Below are 26,420 nucleotides of genomic sequence, written 5' to 3'. Positions count from 1 at the left end.
ATTAAAAAAACTCTTTGCAAACAAATGGTCTAGTATCATTGTAGGGCAATAAATTGGGGTCAGGTGGGATCAAAGTGTGCTTCATGTAAAAGGAAAGAATGACAACCTTTATTACAGATGCTGCTTTCATCAAAATCCAGAATAGTTCATGAGGGGTTAGGGAAGAGAGTCCTTTTATACCCTTTTGGTCAATTTGTAAATTGGTACCTCTCTGGAGGTTAATCTATCACTAAAAAGCCTCAAAAAATGCATTACTTTTTGACTCAGTAATTCTATTTCTAATAATTTAACTTAAGGACGTAATTATGAGCATGAATGAAGATTTATTTCCAATGGTATTCAGTACATAGTAAGTTATTATCAGATAAAACATCTGAAACAACCAAAATATCTAATCATAGTATTTTTGTTAAATTACAGTATAATTAAAGAATAGAATTCCGTGAGATTCACAACAAAATGCTAAGCAAAAATCAAGTAGGAACCCACTAAAAATACATATATATACATAGAAATAATAATTTATGCTTATGTTAATGTAACCATCTAAGTGTTAGCAGTGTTATCTCTTCATGTTGGAATGATTAAAAACGTTAATTTTTTTTTGTTTTTTAATCTGTTTTTGCTAGTGGTTCTAAAGTAAACATATATTGTGTAATTAAAAATTAAAAATATATACCAATAAACTCCACAAAAAGTGAACAATTAAAGAGATTCATGTAGATAAACTCTTACTCCTTCTCTGTGAATATGATTGGTCACCATGTGTCCTGTCTTTCTAGGTCATGCACCCATTAATCCAGCATACATTTATTGAGCACCTATTATATGCAGTGTTCCGTATTAGGCTACTCTTCCACTAAAGGGTTATTGACATCCCAGAGCTGTTTACCACCACTGTAAGTAGTTTTATAAGACAGAGGAAGGAATCTATTACATATCTCTTTTTCTTTTTCTGGAAGGTATTTCTAAAATGGAAAGTGTCTGTGTCAGCCCAATCCTAAAAGTTTTCATTTTGGACAGTCTCTAAAGAGACTTTTTGCCCAGCAGAGTTGCTCCTTGGTAGCAAAGCTGAACTTGGGACCAAGTGTTTGTGCCTAAGGTCTTTCCCTTGCTATTTCACTGGGCTATGTGCCTGGCGCTGCTTCCCATGGCAGAACTGACATACCAACCTTGTTTTCCACCTTACAAAGGTGGCAGTGGCTTGAATAAAAGGCAGTCTGCTGAATGACTTCCAGATAGAGCAGGGGCTGAAGAACAGGCAGTGACTTGTTGCCTCCTTTTCCAGGTGTCTTGTTTAGTGCAGAAGCCTCAGTGCCTAGTGTGTTAGCTGACACAGAGTAGGCACTGTGTAAATACTTGAGCAAATGATTTACAAGGAGGCCAGGTGTCAGCCCTCTTTCTAATCTCACTGAAAGCACCCAAGAATGGGCCCCTTTCTTTAGATTTCTCCATATACCAACCCACGGACATGTGAAAATATAAGGAATTTGGAAACGGTACTTTGTGTGTAATAAGGCTGACAAATGAAAGCATGTGACGGTAAAATGACAGAGATGAGAAGGAACATCAATAATCCATGCTGCACTGTAGAGATTGCAAAAGCACGCAAGGACAAGTGGCCTTGTCTCTGCTTAACAAGCAGGCGTTTAATTGGAAACCTAAATAATATATTAAGCTTTCTGTGTTGGAATTACTCTATGCCGTTCTGCTTATCTGTCTCTGAATGAGATGAATTTCCAGTGGCATGCTTGGGTTGCTTTATTCAACACCAGCAGGCAGCTGTTGTTAATGATCTTTGCTCTCCTGGTAGTTGGAGGGGAGTTTCCATCCTCCTGGGGAAGGCAGCTGTGTGCTTGGGCCAGAGTTGCCACACCGTGTGCATCTGCACCATTAACCTCTGGAGAGAGAGTGGTCTCTATCTCTCTCCTACCCCAATTAACAGAAATTCCCTGTCTGATTCAATACCCAGTGTTCTCTAATTGGGCAAACATGCTCCTTTGTTTCAGTTACTCCAAGATTTACCTCCCTTCTGTAGGAAACTGAAGTTCTGTAGAATGGACAAAGATGATTTCTTATTAAAAAAAAAAAAAAAAGCAGATGTGGTTTTCTCTTCCTATGGGTGACAATCTAGTTTTATCTTTTACTTCAATTCTAGGAAAATTCATTCCCATCATGAAAAATATGTCAGAAGAAAAGCAGACCACTCTGTTGTATTTGGGTCACATACCAATTTTCCAAGCTAGCTAATGAAAACGGACTATATTAACATGAAGGTAGAAGATTTTTGAAGGTGATGAGGAATGACAATCTTTTTCTCTGTGTTGGCTGTGCAATCACAAGCTGATAATTTCAGGGGAATAAAAATGACCCTTTGCCCTTTAAGACAGTCAATAGGCTTTCAGAAGCAGGCAACCAAAGATTGCACTGTATTAGCATTTAATTTTTAATTAACACTAGATTACAATTGCATTTTCAGAGCATCCCTCCTTAGGCCCACATTTGCAGTAAGAGAATTCACCTGGATGGATATTATTGCAGAGAACACCAGGGGAATGAATAAGAGATCCACGACTGCTGTCAGCGGAAAGCACAAAAAGGAAATGAATCAACTAACAGCAAAGAGAGCTCTGGAAGCTGCATGGCACGTGTACGGCACGATAATCAGAGGCCCCTCTGCAAAATGATTGCAAGGTTTTGTTCTACCTAGAAAAGTTTTGGAGTTGAGAGGCAGCATGGCAGAGTGGAAAGAGGATGGATTTTGGAATTAGACAGCTCGAGGTGAAAATCCTGTAACACAGAAAAGATAGTGTGAATGTCTGGGGATATAGGGAAGATGAATAAGCCAGCATTTGTAAAGTGCCAGATACATAGGTGTTCATCAACTGGTAGATATTATTGCCTCTTGTTTGGATCTATAAATTTCAAAGAGAACTCTAAAGACTGGCCTGAGTAAATTGTGTTAAAGAAAATGAACTTTTAAGGATACAACTCATATCACGATCACTGTAGAGGATTTTCTCAGAACCCTTATCTGAGGCTCTGGATGAGAAAGTACGCAGGTTATTTCTGTTTTGGGAGCAGAAGTTACTTTGTTGACATTTTACAAGAGGCCTTGGAATGCTTAGTGGAAAGAAGGGGTAAGGAAAGCGGAAAGGGAAGGAGGAATAGAAGAAGCGGGGGGAGGAGAAAAAGAAAGAGCAGAGGTAGGAAGGAGTTGTGGTGTGGTAGTGAAACATTTTAAATCTTGATTTTAAAACCCATTTTATTACTTTGAAAAGACCAGAAGGCATTCTATTATAACAATGGCTGTGATTGCCTTTGAAAGATAGGAGTATGAAATATTTTTTCTGACTTGTTATTTTTTCCAAATTTTCTCATTGAGTAAGCACATATTACTTTTATAACTAGGAAAATAAAAATGGCACCCTTGTTAATTATTTCAGGATCACATGTCTTTTTGTGGTCCTTTGAAAGAGTAATGTTTGAGAAGCTTCATTAACTAATGATGTATACAAATAGGACCTGAGAGATTTAGGCATTCAAATTCCAGCCTTAGGAATCATCATAACCAAGGTAGGCCAGGACCCTTAGCTCCTTTCACCTTCACGAAAGGCAAAAGGCAGAGTATTTCATATGGGGGAGTCTAGTTTAGTAAACACAAATCAATCTCTGAGAAAGTAAGGTTGTTTTACATGAGGACCCTAACCCTTTCTCCCTGACCTTTCCCCAGTTTCTGGAATTTTGTATTCCAGTGTGTGGGATAAGTCTCTGTGAACTTGTTTCCAACCCAGCATTTTTGTTCTCCGGAAACTTCAGGGAGCATGAGTGAATTCAACAGATGCTGGCTTATCACACTGCGCCCGACACCTGGCTCTGCACTATCTGCAAAACCAATAGAAATAGCTACAGGGGAACTTGTATGCATCTTGAACAACTTTTAATTTAGGCAGTTATCTTCTTCAAACAGACAGTTTGGGTCCCTACATTTCAATCATCAGGACTCTTCAGGACAAGCAAAAAGCCTCAGTAAACCAGTAAACACCACAGTGCTTATTTAGACATGAACACTTTGATTAACGTTTACATACTGAAATAACCATGAAGAACAAGCAAACAGCCCATCCCTTGACTCACATAGATGAGCCCATTTACATACTGAAAATGGTACGAACTGTCCAGGATAGTGAGTACATTTGGACCATGAAGCGAGTATCACCATGCTTTTTCCCTTGTATAGTGATTGTTTTAGCATGTGTTGGAACATAATCAAAGCAGAACTTGATGTGTTTGGGAGGAGCATCAGATGAGTGATAGGTATTCCAGAAAGAAGTTAGTTGACTAATGATACTGAGTAAAAGAAAAAGAAATGTAAGTGGTGAAGACTTTTAAGAAGTGGGAACATAGCTCTGGGGATGTGTTATGAGAAATCAGGACTTTGGTGTTATAGGATGAAAAGTTATATGCCATTGCAGAAAATTAGCGACAACTTGGTCAGAGTCTTGAAGTGTCAAGGAGTAATAAAATAAGTACAATAAAGAGAGGAATATTTACTAGTTGTTGAAACCCTCTTCTGTTCCATATTTGCTTGTTTATATTGACTTTCTTAACTTGTCTTCCTAATATATAACATCCTTCCTACTCATGGTAAAGAAAGATGATGTAGCATTTTGATCAATGTGCAGAAACCCATGGCTATGAACTGAATTGTGTCCCTGCTCCGATCCATACATTGAAGCCCTAACCTTCAATGTGATCGTGTTTTGAAATAGGGTTTTTAGGAGGTAATTATGATTAAATGAGGTCATAAAGGTAGGGTGCTAAATTAATAGAATTGGTGGCCTTATTAAAAAGGAATCTCTCTCTCTCTGCATGCACTGCAGAAACACCCTGTGAGGACAAAGAGAGAAGGTGTTCACCTACAGTCCAAGCAGAGAGCCCTTACTAGATACTAGATACTTACTCTGCTGGCACCTTGACCTTAGACTTTCCAGCCTCCAGAAGGCTGAAAAACAAACTTCTTTTGTTTAAGCCACCGAGTCTGTGGTATTTTACTATGGCAGCCAGAACTGACTAAGACACCAACAATATTTTGTTTTAAGTTTCTGTAAATTAATATGGCAAAATCTTGAACCAGAGCACTTAAAAAAATGAAGCTCAGTTATTTTCATCTCATTTCTTAGTTTCTTGACTGACATAAGTAATATCTTCTGGCCATTTCCCGTCACTTATGGTGATATTTTCCATTGGAAAAGTAGGCCTTGAAAGTCTTATTTTTCACAGCCATCTGTCTGTCTCAGTGTCATTCCATGGTCAGCCTTAAATGCAGACCCCTCAGAATGGGCTCTTCATGATTTGCTTCAATTCTATATGTTGAATAACTTTACTTTACTGTTTCCCAAGTTTATGTTGTAAAGGACTGAGCTATAATAATAGATGTAGGAGAAGGATAGGCTTCTATTATATGATTAATAATGCAACACTATTAATGAAATATTAAAAAGATTAAGAGAAGCATAAATGCTGTTTTAGAACATTCAAGAACAAAATGCAATTTTTTAAGAAAGTATTTTATTTTTGTGTCTCAACAGATGAAATTCATAACCTTGTTTTCTGATAAGACAATTCAAACATACAAATCAATTACAACAATGTGCTTATCAGCTCCCCCTCCCACCCCTATATTTTAAAGCAACTGACAGTTTTGAAGGACACCAAGACAATAGGGCTTAGCTAAACAATATGGCAATTAAAAATGGCCCTGTAAGAAAATAATTACAATAGTTGTTGAAAAGAATTTGTCCTTTGAGCAAAACAGACTAAAAAGAACTATCATGAAATGAGGAGAATTATAGCTTCTCTTCCAATAAAGGAGAAAAGGGGATGTATGTTAAAACAATGATACAGAAAGCTGGGGAGTCAGACTGAAAACAGAAAGCCCCAGGCAATAAACGTCTCCAATAAAATGCATCCGCTTGAAGATATCCATTCAAACTCTTGTTTCATATTGAAATAAATAACTGTTCCCCCACACCCAGCACCTGGAAGTGAATCATTTTAGTTCTCCTTTGTTAAAATTAATTTAATAATTTTTCCAATCCAGCATCTCTCTGAGAAAGAGGTGTTGTTATGAGTTTTGTAAAAGTCAATGACATTAAAGATAACCTAAGCCAATCGATGGCCAACACCATTTTAGATTCTAGCCATAAAGAGATTAGACATATTCTGGCAAACCTGGGGCTCCCAGGGAAAGCAGGGTTCATACTCAATGACATCTAGTTACTCTAATCCTGTAGCACCTTTCTACTAGGTCCCCAATTCTATATACCATTTCCTCATGCTTTTCATGGTAAGCCTCACAGCACCCTTGTGAGGTAGGTAGTGTTATGATTATTTTGAGAGATGGGGATGCAGAGATGTTAAGTAGCTTGCCCATAAAGAAACATGAATCCAGTGACATAGCCCTAGGGACTCTCACTCCAGATCCTTGTCTTTTTAGTACTTAACTGTTCTGACTCCCTGAGAGCGGATCATTAAAGCAGGTAGGTCCTTAACGCCAGACTTGTGCCTGGCCAGGTGGACACTAAGGCCTATCTCTAAACCACATGATTTAGATGACAGAATGAGACGCAAGTTGCAATCAATATGGAAGCCAAAGGAGTTAATGTGGAGAAACACAGAATTAAGGTTTGAACCACAGTTTGATAATGACTTCAGTGATGGGCAGCTCGATTACTATAATAATGGATACTCAGTAGATGTTGCATAATTAAATGAATAAATGAATGAAAGGAGATTGTGCTTGGATAAGTGGAAAATTAAATTTTCTGTGTCTTTTAAAACAAAGCTAGAGAAATCTGATTTTTAACTTCTAATCAAGGATAAGAAGGAAAGAACCAAGTAGATTCCTGAATATTCTGAGGGCATGTATTTAAGCTAATTATTGGCAATATTTAAAAGATATAGACATTTAAAATGATTTTCAATATAGAATATATTTACTTATCAATTTGGAAACCAACTCAAGATCAATATTAGAGGCAGTGTGATATGCATAAACATCATCCATTTTCCTCTGCAATTAAGTTCTCTTATATATGCTCATATGATCATTGCCATTTATTTGAAATGCTTGTGTTCTCCCATTCTTATTAAATGTTCTTTTGAAAATATATTCAACCACCAGAACAATGAACTACTCTTCCCTACACTCACCAGCCGGGATACATTTTTCAGTTACTGTGAACCCATTCTTTTTCCCCCAGAAGACTCACAGCAGAAAACAGCTGCCCTATATTGAAACCAGCCCTGCGTTAAAGCCAGCAACTTTCTTACAGAAGTGCCGTGAAGAGCTCTTGAGACCACTGAAGCACAGACCACTGGATTTGCCAGGTGTTGCTAAAATAGAAGAGCTTATATAAATCAAGGTGGTGGAGGTGACTTGGTAATCTCTTTGCATTACACATTTGTTCTGTGCTCAGTGAATTAATTCCCTGTAGGATGTTTGTACTGATACAGCGTGAGGCTTAAAGAAACTCTGGAGGCCACTGTATGGATTTGTGTGTGCAGGTTTGAAGAAGTGTTTGTTTAACTTTTATGAGAGCCCTGCATGTATAGAATGGATGTAACCTATTAGTCTTTTGTACATTCAGCTAATAGCCCATGGCTAAAGGAATAGACTAGATGTAGTGAATTGCCTCTGTGCTGTGGTACTAGCATACTTGATCTCTTGTGCTTGGAAATAATATGAATAGTGATGCTATAGTTAAAAAAGGGTTCACATAAATGTTACTTCTGCCTTAGATGGGGATCTGGTAAACAAATTTATCTCCCAATGTGACAATACAAAATTATTCACTATAGATATAACTTTTACAATCACATAAAAGATTTAGGTATTTCAATCAAAGAGGTATCCTCTCTAGCAGTCTGTTCTTTTTGTAGAGAGTCTCCTTGGGTTTTCATCTCTGAGACCCTGACTCTGTGGTGATTCAGGTGAGTTCTTAGTTTTCTTTATTAGCAGACAAACAGAATAGGAAGAATCCACATATTTTCCACCTGCCTTATCTTTTTTTCTTATTTTTTAAATTTTCTTATTTTTTTCTCCAGATGGTTCTTAGTAATAGATATGTATATACGTGTCATTCTGCCATTAATATACATATACTGAGAGATTTATTGACATGTCCTGATTTGCCAATGACAGCATTATGGAATAAAATAATACCTGCATAGCTATAATAAGTGATCTCTTTCCCAATCTATTCTTTTTTGATAGAGGGTCATAATTTTTGCATTTAGTTATTTATAAAAGTTGATGAAAGGCACCAGTGTGACAAGCCCTAGAAGCTAGTGTTTTCAGATTTTCTACCAGTCAATGGCAGAAATAGTAGGGAAATTTCCCCTCAGGTTTCTCAATTTTCTCCTTAACTTGGCTTTATTCCACATTAATCTTGATGTCCTGTGTTTTAGGTCTGATAATGAAGTAATTAAGAAAAGAATATAGGGTTGTACAATAAGCTTATCTGCCTTAAAGGGAGTAGGTAGAAACTCCTAATTTTTATTTCGACTGTATCAAACAACACAAAAACATTAACAGCCATCTAGCAAGGGCAGTATGCTCATGACTGAGAAAAACTAAAGACAGAAGAAACCAAACAGAAACAGAAACACAAAACTATGATGAACTTCTAAATTTATGAAGTAATACATGACCAGAAAGCCTTTAAGGTGCAGAGCTAGAAGCCAGGCCACTGAGTTAAAAGTATGTTTAGCTTCGACTTCATTATATTATCTTCTTCCCATTGTTTAAGTACAAGTCCTGAAGTATTGGGACCGTCTTATCCCTGATTGGTGAGTTTACTGGACAAGCTAACTCCTAATATTAATTGGCGAGATGTCTACCCAACACATTCAAAACGATGTTTATGGGAAATGGCCCTTTGTTTTAGTCTGACTGATTTAGTAGCATAAAATAAAAGCCCACTGTTAGAGATGTGACTCTGACCAGAGCAGCTCTGGCATTAACAGAAAATTTTCAAGAAATTCTCTCTCTAGGGGCAAGCTTTTCATTTTGCAATTAAAGAATAGCAGGCCTGGTGCAGTGACTCACATCTGTAATCCCAGCACTTTGGGAAGCCGAGGTGGGCGGATCACGAGGTCAGGAGATAGAGACCATCCTGGCCAACATGGTGAAATCCTGTCTCTACTAAAAAAATACAAAAATTAGCCAGGCGTGGTGGTGGGTGCCTGTAATCCCAGCTACTGGGGAGGCTGAGGCAGGAGAATCTCTTGAACCCGGGAGGGGAAGTTGCAGTGAGCCGAGATCGTGCCACTGTACTCCAGCCTGTCGACAGAGTGAAACTCCATCTCAATGAAAAAAAAAAAAAGAATAGCAAAGGGACCTTTTCTGATTTCTTGCTAACAGTCTCAGTATTTGTGTGTTTGTTGCTTCCTGGAGATGAATCCCAGACTTTCTTGTTCTGTAACAATGTGACTTTCAGGTACCATGACTGTCAGCTTTCTGCTTCCTTCTCTACCTCCTCCTCCTTCACTGGAAGCCATCTAATGAGCCACAGGGAGTAAAGATGATACCCTAGATGATGACACCTGCCTGAACACATCTCTCTAAAGCCCATTCCCTCAAGTACGAAAGGTAAAGAAAGGGCACCTTCACTCTCAGCCCAAGAGGAGTTTAAAAATTTTCAATTCATTTCCTCTTTAACACTAGACAATTTTCTCTTTTCCTTTTTTCAATTTGCTTGAAGACTAAAGTTGTTTCTCTTTTTATTTTATTTTTTTTGTGCCTTCCTACTTGACACAATGTTTTGAATCATTTGGCTGAGTGAAGGCTAACTCAGAAAGAAAAACTAGATGGTGGTGTTCTATGTATGGCTTGCTGAACGCTTCAGTTCTTGCTCAAATAGATCTTATGCCTTAAGTTATGCCCATTACTTGCTTATGTAATTAAGTCACATGAATTTGGGATACTTTTGCAAGTGATACAGGATTTAATTCCACAAAAGTAGAATATCTTTAGAGTGTGGTTGATATTACATAAATTTGGATGCCCAGCAGGTTGAACTATGACCCTTTTGTAACTTTATGTAACTGGATAGCCTGTCTTTTGATTCCTCTCTGAGTTGTCTCCACTCACCTTAGCATTTGAATGAGATTCCACTGGACCTACTTCATCTCTGACAGTATTGGGGATTACTCATTAATACAGTGATACCTCACATTCCCTGTGAGACTCATATAACCTACTTCTGTCAATAAGAAAATATTATATATGACTCCGATTGTCTCATATTGCATTTCTTATTAATACTTCAGTGAATTTAACTGAGATGTCAGATGCTTAAGCCCTTTCATCCGAAAAGAAAACATGGTTTCTTCACTTATTTTACATGTTAATAAGTTAATTTGTTTTTACATGTTAAAAAAAACATGCCCACAACAATTAACCAATAGCTAAAGAGATGCAGACCTAAATCAAGATACTTTTGTCATAAGCATTACTTTTTTGAAAACAAAAACTTTCAGGCATTTTTTACGAAAAGTTTTGTTAGGTTCTTGATTATTAACTTTCAATCATGGGATATTCTCAAAATAGGATTTTGATAAAAGACATTAAAGGAAAACAGATACACATTCTGTCTCTTTTTCTCCTGCTCAGGCTTATCAACTTTTAAAACGGTTATAATTTAAACACATAAAAATCTAACCACCCTTCCCCACATATTTATATATGTATATATAAACAATAGAAATTAATTATGATTTGGGGCATTCTATACCATATGGAAAAAACCTGAAAACAACTGTCTTGTATATGAAGCAACTCAGGTTTTTATGATATACCTGATTTTATAACTGGGGAGAAAAACAGCATGTTTTCTTCCAAACAGCCTCTATACAAAGTTTGTTCATGCCAATTCCAATCTCTTGTTATCACACAGATATGTATATACATCAGTTTGCTGCTGGACGTACGTTGTAAAGAATGAAAAAATTTTTTTGCAAGTCTGAGTTAATCTGTTTATTATTTGATTATATTGTATTGTTGATTTTACTCAATATATTGCAGTGTAAAGATATTAAAGCAATTTAGAATAGGAGGTGTGCAACAAAATAAAGTTAACATGGCAACCAAATTTCTGCTTTTTTGGTGCTTTTAGAACAGGCATAAAGTCTTTGGCTGACCCATCTTCAGTATGGACAGTTATCTTTTGAACTTTATTGGAATAGAGTTAAGCAATTTAGTAAAACAAATTTGCATTTTTGTTGTCTTCTAATGACTATTTTGCATATTAGAGGTAAAGTCTTCTTTAAAATGTGAAGTATTCTCTTGATTATGCCAGCTCTTTTCTCATTCTGCTAAGGCTATAAATAAAGCTTTCTATTTAAGGCTGGCATTATATCAACCCACCTGCTTCTGGAAGGGAGAGGAAAAAAAAATCAGAATCACTCAACCTGCAGATTGCTGTCAGCTTGTGATTATGTGAATGGTAAGTCTTAACTTTTAAAGTGCTATGTGAGACAGCTGGAGGGTTTGTTTTTTTTTTTTAAAGCAATTTCCAGTTTAACAATTACCCAAGAATCTCAGTTACCATGAAAGAAGACTTATCCCTGGAGAGAGCGTTCATTGATGAGGATGGCAGCCGCTGAGAAGTGACAGTGGTGAGTAGGCAGAGAGTGAAGGATCATTTCAATTGCTGCATCAGGAAAGGAGGCAAGAATGTGGGGAAATACCAAAGCTTTTCTCCTTCTGTGGGCTGTCTCAGGGGACTTTAGTTCCTGCTCTTTTTCTCCTTCCTATTCAGGATGTTCTCCAGGGAGAAGGGGGTCGGGGAGGGAGAAGAGGTATTAAAGACCTTGGTAAACTTGAGAAAGGGCAGTCTGGGGCACATGCAAGCTTGTCCTGATCAAACTCCCAAATTTGGAAAGAGTAACATCAGCCCCAGTCCTATTTTAGAAAAATAAACCTTTTACAAACATCTTAATTATGTATTTGTTGTTGTTGGACACATTTCATCCTAGACCATTTGTTAAAAATCTCACATAAGATAAGGAAGTTCTGGTCCCTACCATGTTTTGAGAAGACATGCAGTTACCCATACTGTTCTCCAAACAGACAAACCAACTTCAGAGTCGAAAACCTGTCATTAATTGTTGATTTAAAACCTTGTTTACTTGGCTAAACCTTGCAAGCCTAGACATATGGCCCCTGAACCCACTGTTTATTAGGTTAATTGAGCTAAAGATCACAGCAATCAGCTATCATTTTATCCTGTAGAGCTATGTTGTAAAGCTGTCCTTTCCCAGCTGGAGTGTAAATGAGAAGGCTCTTTCGGGAATGGCTTTTGAAGGTGACAAGGGGAGCATCACTGAGAGATTCATGTCAAGTGTTTGCCAAAGTACCAGAAAACACCCTCTGTTGCCTAACCAAAATAGAAAATTCAAAAATCAAACAAATCAAATAATATTTCATTCCTCAAAGCTTTCTACACCCAAAGGCAGAATAATTCCCAAACTCCTCAATCAGAAAAACATCAAGGGTTCTAGCTGAAAGGAATTAAAAGGAGCTCCCAAAGCCAATGGTGGAAAATCAATGGAAATAACCAGGCACATGATGTATGAGTCTAACAAACAGGGAATGTTAATTATAGTAATAGAGATAATAAGTCTTTACCTAAGTGCTGAGTAGAATGAATGCCTTTGGTCCCAAAGGTTTTGTTACTAGATTCAGATGCCACAGAATCCATCTGGGATAGCTCATGTGAGATATAGGTGACTGGGTCATAGAAAAAAGGTATAAAAAGGACACCAGTGAAAGTCAAGGAAGAACATAATCTCTGATTCTCCTTCAGGTAGCGATAACTACAAAAATTGGCAAGAAAGAAAATAGGATTAACATGGGTCAAGTGTCTCTCTCCAACCTTCTTTAAATTCTTGATACATCTTTATGTTTGGTCTTAGACTTCTAACTGAAAATTATGTAATTTTTTTCTTTCCTAGAAAGCCTCAAGACATATTCAGTGTTGAATGGCTTCTGAGCACATCCCCTGAAGTTAAAACAAATGTCTTGACACAGAGATGAAGGGAGACCCTGGAAATATAAGTTAATTTACATGGGACTCTACTCAATTTTATTTCTCCAAGATCACATTCCCTCTTTTGTTCCTCTGATATAAAAATACATGTTTGTACCAGAGTAAAGTGACAAAAGTCAGCCCTCAAGGCAAGTGACATTTAAATAATCCTTTTTTAAAGAGTCATAGAAGATTGCAACTTCTGGACGCCTGTAAGAATGGAGGAACACAGAATATTTGACAGAATAATGAAAAAAGAATCCATCCTAAATACTGTAGGGCAACTTCTGAATGTGTTTTTCCTACTAGGGAGTTGTCAGTAACAAGCAAAATTTCTGAGAAAGTTGAGCAAAACCAGAGTGGAATGAAAACCAACTGGAGTGAAATGCTGAGTCAAACAACAGTATTTCTTTCAGGGATACTTTGAAATAAAGCCTCTGGGAAGAAAATGACTCAGAGATGTCATATTTAAGTGAGTAAGTTGGCCCCTGTGCTGGTATGAGCTGTTTTGCTCTACCATGGTCTAGTTGATGTAACAACGAGGTAATCAGAAGCCATGAGGGAAAATTAATGAATCCTTTTGTAAAACTGAGTACTAAAGCACCAGCGTTTCAGTCAATGGATACCAGAGCTTTGCACGCACAAAAAGGAACCCAAGATCTGCTCAGATAGTGAGAGTGTAGAAAATTAAATGTCTGTTCAATTACCTATTAATCCATTTCTATGATGGATGCTTCAGGCAAAAAGTAGCCAATTCCCCTGAAAATATCTGGTCAATATACTTTTATGATCTAAGCACTGACACAGGCAATATTTTTTTGGTAGTCTATCAGAGGCCAATTCAAACAGTAATTTTACTCTTCTTAGAAACATTAGGCTTAGGAATACTTCAGAAGAGTACTACTCTAGTCTGAAGTTGACCAATCGGGGTTCTATGGAGCGCTAGTTTTTGAAAATGTTAACAGTTATAGCATGAAAAGAAGTGCTTTCTGCTCATGTAAATTAGTGAAGCCTGAAGATAAACAATATTAAATAGGATTCTTGTTTACAGGACTTTTCAGAGGATTTATTAGGCTCATATAGATTTTGAATCTCTAAAGGTGGTTACAGAATGCATTTCCCTGATAGATCGGTCAACAGGACTTTTTTGGAAGAATGCTTAGAAATATCTTAAATAACTATTATTCCATAGATCAGAGTATGGGATGTCTGAGAAAATCCACTCTCTTTTCTTTCAATAAAATGAATAATAACGAAATCTTTAAATCTTTTTCATGGATGGGTACATTTTAATCCAATTTCATTTCACTCAGCTGTTTTTGGCCAAGTTTTATTTTGACAAAAGAGCAGTCAAAATCACAAAGCCCTCTTATTAATTGCTCAGTGTTTCTCTTTTATGACAATTAGTTGAATACTACACTTCACACAATGCTGCAAAATAGTTTCTATTAACTTTTGGAAGTTTTTTTGAAATCTCTAACAGTTCATTTTTAAATTTGAAAGACCCCATTCCATTTGCACACAAGCTGGATTTGTGATAGAGTTTGCAGCAGAGCTTGATTTGCATTGTTTGATATAAGGTATTTGGCACAAATGGAAAATAGAATTCTAAAAGATCTATGATAATCATCAGAAAAGTCAAATGAAAAATGGCTTGAACAGGCAATTCTTCAATCTTTCATCATATTTTCCACCGATTATTAGGGGAGAAATGGGTTTAACTCTGTTGCTATCCGATTGGCAAGATAATTTCTGGGCTTATCCTACTTTTATTGGGGTCAATTTAATTTTATTAAAGTTCCTCGAAATTTCAAATTTCAAACTAAAAAAAGCCAGCCTTTTGAATGTCAACCCACCAATCCAATATGTCAAGAAGCAAACCCCAGAGGCTTTCTACTCCAGCTTACATGTTTTTAAAAACATGACCTATTTTCAGATCCCTCTTGAAATGGGAAAAGTATAGATATTTCCTATCAGTTCTATGCTGCTTAAATATTTGACATTGCATGAACACAGCCCACATTCAATGCTTTCTCAGATCACATAACCATATGCTTTGAAAGTCATTCACTGAACATTTAGCCAAATGAAACTATGCCTGCTCTGAACCAGATCACTGGTGGTCATGGCATGACATCAGTTTTTAAAAACTGGGATGTTTAACTTTGAGTAACAGTCATTAATACAAACTGAATTGGACAAGTATCCTTGGGTCAGAGAGAGGAAAAAAAATTAGCACAACTTAACATATTTATAGGGCTATAACCTTGCTTTTTCCTCAGTGGAGAAAAAAAAACACTAAATGTTTTTTAATCCACCTTGTTTTTTCTCAGTTGTTAGAAAACAAGACAAATTCCTCTTTATTATACAAGATAATTTTCAAAGTAAAAACAAAAATCTAATTGGTAAGGAAGCAGGAAGAAACCCTGAAGTTCTCTATTCAAGGTAATATTGTGTGTACAGTATTCAAGTAGAGAACATCAGAGTGGCAGTAGCTAGATGTTCCCCTGACTAGCAGCAATCTAGCATGCAGGCAGCTATCATGTTTTAAACAAATCCTTGTTTGCATTAACATCATGTTATGTTATGTATCACCCTGGTTTGTGTTGGCATCTGAGAAGAACTCTTTCTTATTCACAGAGCTTTTGAACATCTGAATTCTTGATCTTAGCCACTGGTGAATATTATCCTATGGTTATTTGTAACCATTACCTCTTCTTCCATTTTCTATTAACCCACTAATAGTGACTGTGGAAAGTAAAATCAAGGAGTGATTAAAATGAATCATTTTCATTATTAACACCTACCTTGCATTTTACAGGTACATCTAGTGGTGTACCACCTTCTGGAGAAACCAAGGGCTTTGTTACAGTAAACTGGTCCAGTGTGATATTATTACAAGTATAAAAAATATTCCATTCTGTATCAAAACTAGGCACATGCCTTTATTTATAGTAACAGAAGTTAACAGAGTTGAGCACTTTTGCCTTGGGTCCTGTTTCTTGGCATCCTACATCAGACAAACACGTCTCTCAAAATATCTCCGCCCATAACTCCAGGGATCTAGCCTCAGGGTCATCTGTAGGTAACGAAAGGTGAAATCACACTTGGATCTATAGTGGTGAGTAACTGAAAGCACAACCTCTCATTCATATTGCTTTAAAACATGTACAGCATATATGTTTCAAAAAAGGAAGAAAAGAATATATTGATCTCTTTGTGGTACTGAACCAACAATATGGTATGATGCAAGGCTTTAACAAATGATAATCATAGATACAAATTTTTCTGTAGAGTATGTTTTAGACAAATGTGTCTTTTTAATATGTAAATCCTACACTGTAGGTTGTTCTTTATTTTTTCTTTTGCTTTTGCAGTGGTAGAAAATGCTGAATAATTGTCCGTGAGTGTGAGCCAAAGATTCAGGTTCATTACTGAGATCCCCAGAATGCCAATATTTGCAATGCAAACACTTAGTATCCCACTGTGTGAAGGGCTCTGACACATGCCTGCCTGCCTGCCTTTCGATGGAGAGTCTCCATTGGAAGTCCTCCTGCTTCCATAGACCCTGCTTTTGATACAGGGGCAGCTGCACATGGCTGCCTCTTAATCTAGTAATTTACTGTGCCATACTGTCTTACTGATTACCAACATTGACAAAGAGACAGTAGTGTGAGGGGCGGGCCTTCAAATCATTTTCATGTTGAACCTCCTGGGTCCAGCTACCTCCCCTTCCACAACAGCACCATTGTTTTTTCTGGGCACATACTCAAGGTCAATGCTGTTTTTGTGCTTGCCTTTCCCTCGGCTCCACACAAAAAGGAGAAGAAAACAAAATAAAACCACTCCCAGGAATGTGAAGCAGCCCATAGCTGTAGACACCAGTATTGTTTTAAGGTCCAGGGAAAAAGTATTGGCATTGGTGCCATTGGAAATGGTGTCATTGGAGTCGGTCATGTACATAGGGGTCCTGTTCGCATAAAGAAAACGATCTGAAGCGAATCCTTTCACAGTTAAGGAGGCTGTGAAGGTATCATTCCCAGCAGCATTGCTAGCGATGCAAACATACACCCCGCTGTCTTGATCCTGGGCAAAGCGGATTTCCAAGGTGCCATCACCCAACACGGTGGCTCTTCCATTGGACTTGGTGGTGATGAAACGCCTTCGGGGTGTTACCCAGGAAATCACAGGCTGCGGGTCTCCATCCGCATTGCATTCTAGCTGGACCGTCTGCCCTTCATCTACTAGCAGATGCTGCAACTTCTTTTCACGGATTTTGGGTTTTTTGCAGGTAAAGTAAAAAGAAAGGGCAGTGCTATGGAAATCCTTGAATGACCTCTCACGGATGGTGTCTGGGCCAGCACACATAGGTTGCTGGCCACCAAACTGCAGGGTGGGCTGTCGCTGCAAGATCCAGAGAAGGCGGCAGTCACAGGTCAGAGGGTTGTTGTTAATGCTCAAGACCTCCAGAGCCCTAGGGGAGGAGAAGACATTCTCTTCCAAAGTTTCCAGCAGGTTCTGAGACACATTGAGCACGCGTAGGAAGCGGAGCCCTTGGAAGGAGTGAGGCTCAATGGTGCGAAGCTGGGCCCCCACTATATGAAGCTCCTGAAGGCGGATCAGGTCAGAGAACATGCCTGCTTCAATAGTGCTGATGGGATTGTAGGAGAGGTTAAGGTGAGTCAGGTATACCAGGTGTTTAAAGGCAAGGAAGGGTACAGTAGACAGATTGGTGTTGGTGATTGAAAGGGATGTGAGGTTGAGACCGTAGAGGCTATTGGCAGGCATCATATCCAGTAAAGGCCAATAGTCAATCTCTAGGTGTTTCAGGTGGAACAATCTTTTAAAGGCATACACAGGCATATTGTTGATATTGAGATGCTTCAGATGCAGGCTGATGAGGCTGCGGAGGTGGGAGAGGGCTTCTGTTGGTACTGCTGTTAAGTTGCATTTCTCCAGGGTGAGCTGCTCCAAGCTAAGAAGCCCACTGAATGCCCTGTGTGATATATAAACCAAATCATTGTCCCCCACTTCTAGAGACTTCAGGTTATGTAGATCTTGGAACATGTAGTCTAGTAAAATGACAATCTTATTCTCACTAATGTCAAGCTTAGTGAGATTGGACAGCCCCGTGAATACTCCCAAAGGGACCAACTTTAGACGATTGCCTTTTAGGCGGAGGGAACGCAGGTTAAAGAGATTGTTGAATGCTCCTGGTTCCACATTGGCAATGATGTTGTCACTCAAGTCTATCTCTTCCAGCAGAGGATATGATATGAATTCTTCAGGGTTGACGCTTTTTAGCCTGTTTTTACTGAGGTCCAGGATTTTGGTTTCGATGGGAATGCCTTCTGGGATGGCGATCAGTCGCCTTCTGTGACAGCTAACAGATTTGTTCTGGGCAGAGCACTCACAGCGAGCGGGGCAGCCAATGGTGGATCCCATGAAGATTAACACCACAGCCAGACCCAGGAATGGCTGCCAGCATGATATGGCCGTGTGAAGCATGACTCCACTTCTTAGTCTACACCTTGGTCACGGGTCTGCATGGAAGGGACAAAAGAAGGGAGGAAGAGAAGGTGAGTTAGGATATAAATAGGTGAAGGGGCATAAATAGGGCAGCAAGTGTAGTGGAAAGGATGCTGGATTTGGAATCAATCAGATCTGGGCGTAAACCTGAGGGATGACCCTTCTTAGTAACATGTTCTTTGTCAAGTTATTTAATCTCTCTGTATTTTAGTTTTCCTGGCTGTGAAATGGGGATAATGGGGATAATAACAGTAATAGCTTCCCAGAGTTGTCATGACAATTTCAATGTTTGACAAGTATAAAGATAATGTGTGACACAGACTGTGAGACAACACAGTATAAATTTCACACTAAAATTCTCGATTTGAATTCAAATGAAAGAAACAGGTCAACAGCTAAGAAGAAAGCAGTTCAGTTTGAATCAGTGTCGGCATCACTGATGTTTAGGATATCATCCTCCATTCAAAACAAAGCTAACAGAAGTTTCATTCTATGTCAGGCCTTTAGGTGCAACATACAAAACAAAGTTATATTCAATGCAAGGTGTTGGAATGTTTTTCTTCATGTGTACATTTTCTACTTTTAACTTTTGAATTTTAATGTATGCATCTTTCATAATTTAGCAAACTTTAATTTATGAAGGGATTTTCTTATTTGAGTCAAACAAAAGATCCTCAAAGTCTCTGTGTATTGTTTTTGTGTTTCTCATATGAATGAGGCAGAATCAAGGTACAGAATGGCTATAATAAAAACGCTCTTTTAAGTGATTTTGAGATAAATATTGAGGAATGGGAAGACAAAGAATTTTCAGAAAAAATATCATTTAATGATAAATGAACTATCCCTTTTTCACATTCAAACAAACTCAGTGGACCTGTTAAAGTGAAATTAAATAGGTAGCAAATGAGAACGGGAATGAGTATGTTTTAAATGTGGATAGTTTAGTAGATACTGAATCCAACTGAATAATAAGAGGTGTATTACTGAGCTCTGCCTTTCAACTTGGGGTTCTCAGGGGTACACTTTATCCATGAACACCATATTTTAATTAAGTTTCAATAGTTTGAAACAATACTTTCAGATAAAGAAGTATTTCATAAACTTCAACATTCATTCCTGAACTGTAAAGGAAAAATTAGTAAAAAAATAATTATCCGATTACAGCGTTTACATATATATCTATGTCTACAACCACAATATGTCTATATGTAAACAAATTTATGAATAAAAAATAACAAGTAGGATCAAACTTAATGGTGAATCACTAAATCACTAGAAAATTTTCCTCCAAATGTAGAAACAAGGCAAAAACTCAGAAAGTGCTAGCAAATCAATTAGATAGGAAGATAAGAGCTATAATTTTTAGAAAATATGTGGCAAAACTATCATTATTCACAGATCAAATTAATGTCTATCATGAAAACCAATGGAAATCAACTAAAATGATTAGAACAGTAGAATACTACAAAATAAATATAATTTTTAAAAAATTTTCTTGTCTACACAAACCATTTAGAAAATACTATTGTAAAAATTATTTCAGTCATGGCATCTCAAAAACATCAGCTTCTTTAGTATAATTAAACCCTGTCAAGAATCAAAATAACTTACTAAAAGAGATGTACTATGTATTTAGAAAGATTAAATATTATAAAAACATTAATTTCTTTTTCCATAGAACACACATTACAAAGAATAATGCTTTAAGCTTGAAAAATTAATTCTCAAGTTCATTTGGAAGAAAATATATATGAAAATAATCAGAAACAGTAAAAAAATTATGAAAACACCTGCCATACAATGCATTCACACATAAGATACAAAACTATAATAATAAATCAGCACGCTATTTACACGAAAATAAAGTCAAGAAAACAAAAAGTAAGGAATTATATCTAAATATATTTGAAAAGCCAGTTTATGTTAAAGGCAGCATTTTAAATCAGTGAGAAAAATACAAATGATTGGCTTGATATTTTGTGGGAAAATTTGCATACTAACTTTACTTCTTCCAATCAAGTAAACTCCAGATGAATTAAGGATTCAAATGCAAGAAGAAAACATGTACTAGAAGAAAATTCAATAATTTTATAATATTAGAGTTAAGTAGCATTTTCTGTGAATAAAGTTAGAAACCAGGAAGGAGGACAATGATTGACTCTGTTGTATACATTTTAAAAACTTGGTGTAACAAACAAATAACACACACATGTGATTGCTAAACTGGAGAATATATTTAAAACATATGTAATAGATAAAAAGGTGAATGCCAATAGAAAATTAGGAAACGAGTATAATAAAATTAAAAATAGCCAATAAGTATATGAAAAGGTGATTAACTATTAGTAAGCAAAGAAATACAAATTTGAAAATAGGGGGTATGTAGTTGTTGCCTGTCATATTGATAAAGTTTGATAATCATCTTTAGCCAGAATTAACAAGGGTAGAAGAAAATGAACATCCACATACTGACAGAAGGAATAAAAACTAGACATTAATTGATATACTAGATTTAAATATATCTAAGTTCAATATGTTAATTCTTTTGACCCTTTTTTCCTATTTCTAGAAATGTATCATTAGAAAATAAGTGAACTAATATACATATGTTTGTTACAGGTTTGTCTATAATGGAGCAAAATGGAAATATGTAACAGTAGGAATTTAGTTATATAAGTTATAAAGCAGCCATACAGTAAAATACCATCTAGCCAATACACTGTAACCCTTGACTGCTAATATGGTTTGGCTGTGTCCCCACCCAAATCTCATCTGGAATTATAATTTCCATAATCCCCACATATTGTGGGAGGTAACTGAATAGTGGGGGTGGTTACCCCATGCTGCTGTTCTTGTGATAATGAGAGTTCTCACAAGATCTGATGGTTTTATAAGGGGATTTTCCCTCTTTGTTCATTATTTTCCTTCCTGCTGCCATATGAGGAAGGATGTGTTTGCTTCCCCTTCAGTCATAAGTTTCCTGAGGGCTCCCCAGCCATGCTGATCTGTGAGTCAATTAAACCTCTTTTCTTTATAAATCACCCAGTCTTGGGTATCTCTTCACAGCAGCATGAGAACAAACTAATACAACTGTATGCTTAACATGGAAAATGAAATGATATACGCTGTACTCACATTTGTATGTATGAACATATATATTTTTATAAATATGAATACACATACATGTATGAAAGGAGAAAACTGGAAGGATATAATAATGTTGACAATACTAACTTTTTGAGGTGGTGGGATTAATGGTGATTTTCACTTTCTTTTTATAACATTATGAATTCTGAATTTTTTCAAAAATATACCTGTATTACTTTTATAATTAGAAAAATAAAACTAACTTCCGAAATATTTTTCATTGATACATAATCTTTGTACGTATTTATGTGACAATGTGATATTTTGTTACATGCATAGAATGTAATGATCAAGTGTGAGTATATAGAGTATCCATCACCTTGAGTATATATCACTTCTATGTGTTGGGAACATTTCAAGTCTTCCAGCTGTTTTGAAATACACAATACATTATTAACTACAGTCACTCTATTGTGGAACATTAGAACTGATTCCTTCTGTCTAACTGTATGTTGGTATCCATTAACAAACCCCTCTCTTCATCTCCTCCCTTGCTCCTGGCCACAGTTCTCAGCGTCTGGTATCTAGCATTCTACTTTCAACCTCCATGCTATCAATGTTTTTAGCTCCTACATTTGAGTGAGAACATGCGATACTGTCTTTCTGTGCTCGGCTTAATTCACTTAATATAATGGCCTTCAGTTCTATCCATGTTGCTGCAAACAACACTTTATACTTTCTTTTTGGTCAAATAGTATTTCATTGTATATATGTACCACATTTTCTTTATCCATTCGTCTGTTGATGGACACTTAGATTGATTCTGTATCTTTGCTACTGTGAATAGTGCTGCAATAAACATGGGGGTGCAGATATACCTTTGATATACTGTGTATTACTCCATTTTCATGCTGATGATACAGACATACCCAAGACTGGGAAGAAAAAGAGGTTTAATGGACTTACAGTTCCAGTAGTGGGATTGCTGGATCATATGGGAGTTCTATTTTTAGTTTTTCTGAGAAATTTTCATACTGTTTGCCATAGGGGCTGTACTAGTTTACATTTCCACCAACAATGTTTAAGAGTTCCCTTTTCTGCACATCCTTACCAGCATAAATTATTTTTTGTTATTTTAATAATAGCCATTCTAACTGGGGTAAGATGATCTCTCAATGTGGTTTTGATTTGCATTTCCCTGATGATTACTGACGTTAAGCATGCATTTTGTTTTCATATTCCTGTTGACTACTTGTATGTCTTCTTTTGAGAAATGTCTACTGATGTCCTTGAAATTATTTTGACTTTCAAAAAGTCATGGATATGTTTTATAATAAGAGATAAAATTGCATGGCTTTTAAAAAAAGTCTCAACTAAGTCATTTATTTAAATGTCTAATGCACAGAATAATTCATAGAAAATTATAATTTAGTTACCTTGACATTATTCCTCCCTCATCAATTTCTCCACCTCAAAGAAGGTGGACTTTTAGGTAGTAAATATTGTCATCATATTTGCCACCTAAATTAAGAAGAAAACTTAAAACGTGTCAATGGTTTGATTTTAAGCATACAGCTCAATGAATTTAGAAAGGTGTTTACACCTTTGTAAGCACCATCGCAATCTGATACAGAACATTACCATCATCCTCTTTACCTCTTTTCAGTCTATCCCAACCTCTGTTACTGGCTTAAAGTAAGCACTGATCTGCATTGTCACTATAGATTAGTATTCATTTTACATAATTTTATATCAATGAAATCATTAATATATACTCTTATGTCCAGCATCTTTCACTCAGCATAATGTTTTTGAGATTCATGTTGTTGCATGTAACAGTAGTTTGTTCTTTTTTTTATGTCTGGTAGTATTCTGTTTTGTCACAACTTGCTTATCAATTCAACTATTTTTGGAAGCTTGGGCTGTGTCCAAGAGCTGCTATGAATATTAATATAGACATCTTTGTGCATACTTATGTTTTTCTTATATACCTAGAAATATATACCTATACATAGGGTAGGAATATGTATAGTATTTATAAGAAACAGGCACATCATTTCCCAAAGAGATTATACCATTCAGCATTTCCACTAGCAATACAAGGGAGTTTCATGTGTTCCATATCCCCTTCGACATGGATACTGACTTTTTTTTTTTTTTTTTTTTGAGACGGAGTGTCGCTCTTGTTGCCCAGGCTGGAGTGCAATGGCATGATCTTGGCTCAATGCAACCTCCGCCTCCTGCGTTCAAGAGATTCTCCTGCCTCAGCCTCCTGAGTAGCTGGGATCACAGGCGTGCGCCACCATGCCTGGCTAATTTTGTATTTTTAGTAGAGACGGGGTTTCTCCATGTTGGTCAGACTGGTCTCGAACTCCTGAGACCTCAGGTGATCTACCCGCCTTGCCTCCCAAAATGTTGGGATTACAGGTGTGGGTCACCACGTCCGGCCGACTGTCTTTTATATGTTATCCATTCTTGTGGGACTATATTATCTCATTGCATTTTCCTTGTAACTAGTGATGCTGAGCATCTGTTTGTCTGCTTATTGCCCATTTAGGTAGATTCTTTGGTATATTTTATGTTCAACATTTTGCTCACTTTTAATTGCATTTTTAAATTATTGAGATATAAATGTTATGTATATATTCCAAATACAAGTTCTTTATTAGATATATGTATTGTGAATATTTTATGCTCATCTATGGTTTATACCTTGTTTTCTTCATATTTCTTAAAGAGCAGAAGTTTTAAAAAATTTAAACACATTTTAACTTTTTTTTAATGGTTTATCCTTTTGGTTTTTATTTAAGAGCTCCTTGCCTATGCCAATGTCTTGAAGATTTTCTCCTATGTATTCTTCTGGAAATTTTTATAGTTTTATTATTTACATTCAAGTCTGTGATCCATTTTGAATTAATTTTTGTGTATGGTATGAAGTAGGGAAGATGATTTATTTTCCTCCTACAGCTATCTAGTTTTTTTGTAGTGTGATTTCTTAAAAAGACTTTCCTTTCTGGCCAGATATGGTGGCTCACACCTGTAATCCCAGCAGTTTTGAAGGTTAAGGTGGGAGGATTGCTTGAGGCCATGAGTTTGATATCAGCCTGGGCAACAGAGCAAGATCCCATATCTACAAAAATAAAAAATAAAATAGCCAGGCATGGTGGCATGCATCTGTATTCCTAGCTACTCAGGAAGCTGAGGTGGGAGAATTGCTTGAGCCAAGGAGTTTGAAGCTGCAGTAAGCTGTGATTGCCACTGCACTCCAGTCTGGGTGACACTGAGACCCTGTCTCTACAAAAATATAAATAAGTAAATAAAAATAAAAATAAATACTTTCTTTTCCCTATAACATTACCTGGGGACATTTATCAAAAATCAATTGACCATATATGTACATCTCCATTTCTGTTTTCTATTCTGCTCCACCAGAATATATACAGTACGTACAGCTGTACTATAGTATACCAGTATGGCTGTCTTGGTTACTGTAGCTTTTATTTTTTGTTTGTTTGTTTGTTGGGACAGAGTCTTGCTTTGTCACCCAGCTGGAGTGAGGTGGTGCAATCTCGGCTCACTGCAACCTCCGACTCCCTGGTTCAAGCTATTCTCTTGCCTCAGCCTCCCGAGTAGCTGGGATTACAGGCATGCGCCACCAGGCCCAACTAATTTTTGTACTTTTAGTAGAGACAGGGTTTCACCATGTTGGCCAGGATGGTCTCGATCTCCTGGCCTTGTGATCTGCCCACCTCGGCCTCCCAAAGTGCTGGGATTACAGGCGTGAGCCACCGTGCCCGGCCACTGTAGCTTTTTATCAGCAGTTTAATTCTTGAAATCAGATGGTGTTATTCATCCAATTTTTGTCTTCTTTTCTAAAAATCCTTTGGCTTTTCTAGATCATTTGAATTTTCATATAAATTTTAGCATCAACTTGACGATTTCTAAAGAAATTTTCTGTGATATTGACAAAAATTGTGTTGATTCAATTAATAAATCTATGGAGAATCGATATTATAACAGTATTGAACAACTTTCCAATCCACGAATGTTGTACAAGCTTCATATCTTTAGGTATTCTTTAATTTCCTTCAACAAATATTTTGTCATCTAGAAATACAGTTTCATTCTTTCCTTTCTAATTTGTATACCTTCATTTTTTGTCTTTCGCATTTGTTAGTACCTCTCATACAATGTCAAATAGAAGTGCTGAGAGCTATCTTCCCCTTCCTTTCCTAATCTTAGAGGACAATTATTTGGTTTTTCACCATTAAGTTTGATGTTAGCTGTGGGTTTTTCATAGATGACCTTCATTAAGATAAGGAAGTGTTTTTTCTTAGTTAACTAAGATTTTTTAAAATTACAAGTGAGTACTGAATGAAAAAATGTTTTTCTGTATCTATGGAGATTATCTTCTTGTTCTTCTCCATTATTCTTTTAATATGGCAAGTAATACTGATTAATTTTTGAAGATTAAACCAACCTCACACTTCTGGGATAAACCTTACTTTGTCATTTATTGAATATTGTATTTGTAATATTTTTTGGGATTGTTCTGTTAATATTTGGTCAATAGTTTTTCTATTTCATGAGAATTTTTATCTAGTTTTTAGTTTCTTTGTGATGTATCTATATACTTTGAGTATCAGAGTACAGTAGTCCCTCCTTATTCATGATTTTGCCTTCTGTGGTTTATTACTAATGGTCAACTGT

The 26,420-nt window shown here is 36.7% G+C and overlaps 1 protein-coding gene across 1 annotated transcript in view; it reads right to left on the bottom strand.

Annotated features, from left to right (window-relative positions):
• Positions 1-5,587: 5,587 nt before the first annotated feature.
• Positions 5,588-26,420, bottom strand: part of LINGO2 (leucine rich repeat and Ig domain containing 2) — a 368,880-nt gene continuing 348,047 nt past the window's right edge. The window contains exon 2 of the mRNA XM_054519778.2: positions 5,588-18,637. Coding sequence (XP_054375753.1) covers positions 16,782-18,602 — 1,821 coding nt within the window. The 5' untranslated portion in view covers positions 18,603-18,637 and the 3' untranslated portion in view covers positions 5,588-16,781. The remainder of the gene's footprint in view (positions 18,638-26,420) is intronic.

This window comes from Pongo abelii, chromosome 13 (genome assembly GCF_028885655.2).
Source record: "Pongo abelii isolate AG06213 chromosome 13, NHGRI_mPonAbe1-v2.0_pri, whole genome shotgun sequence".
Classification (NCBI taxonomy): domain Eukaryota; kingdom Metazoa; phylum Chordata; class Mammalia; order Primates; family Hominidae; genus Pongo; species Pongo abelii.
This window is presented reverse-complemented; position numbering and strand designations above follow the sequence as displayed.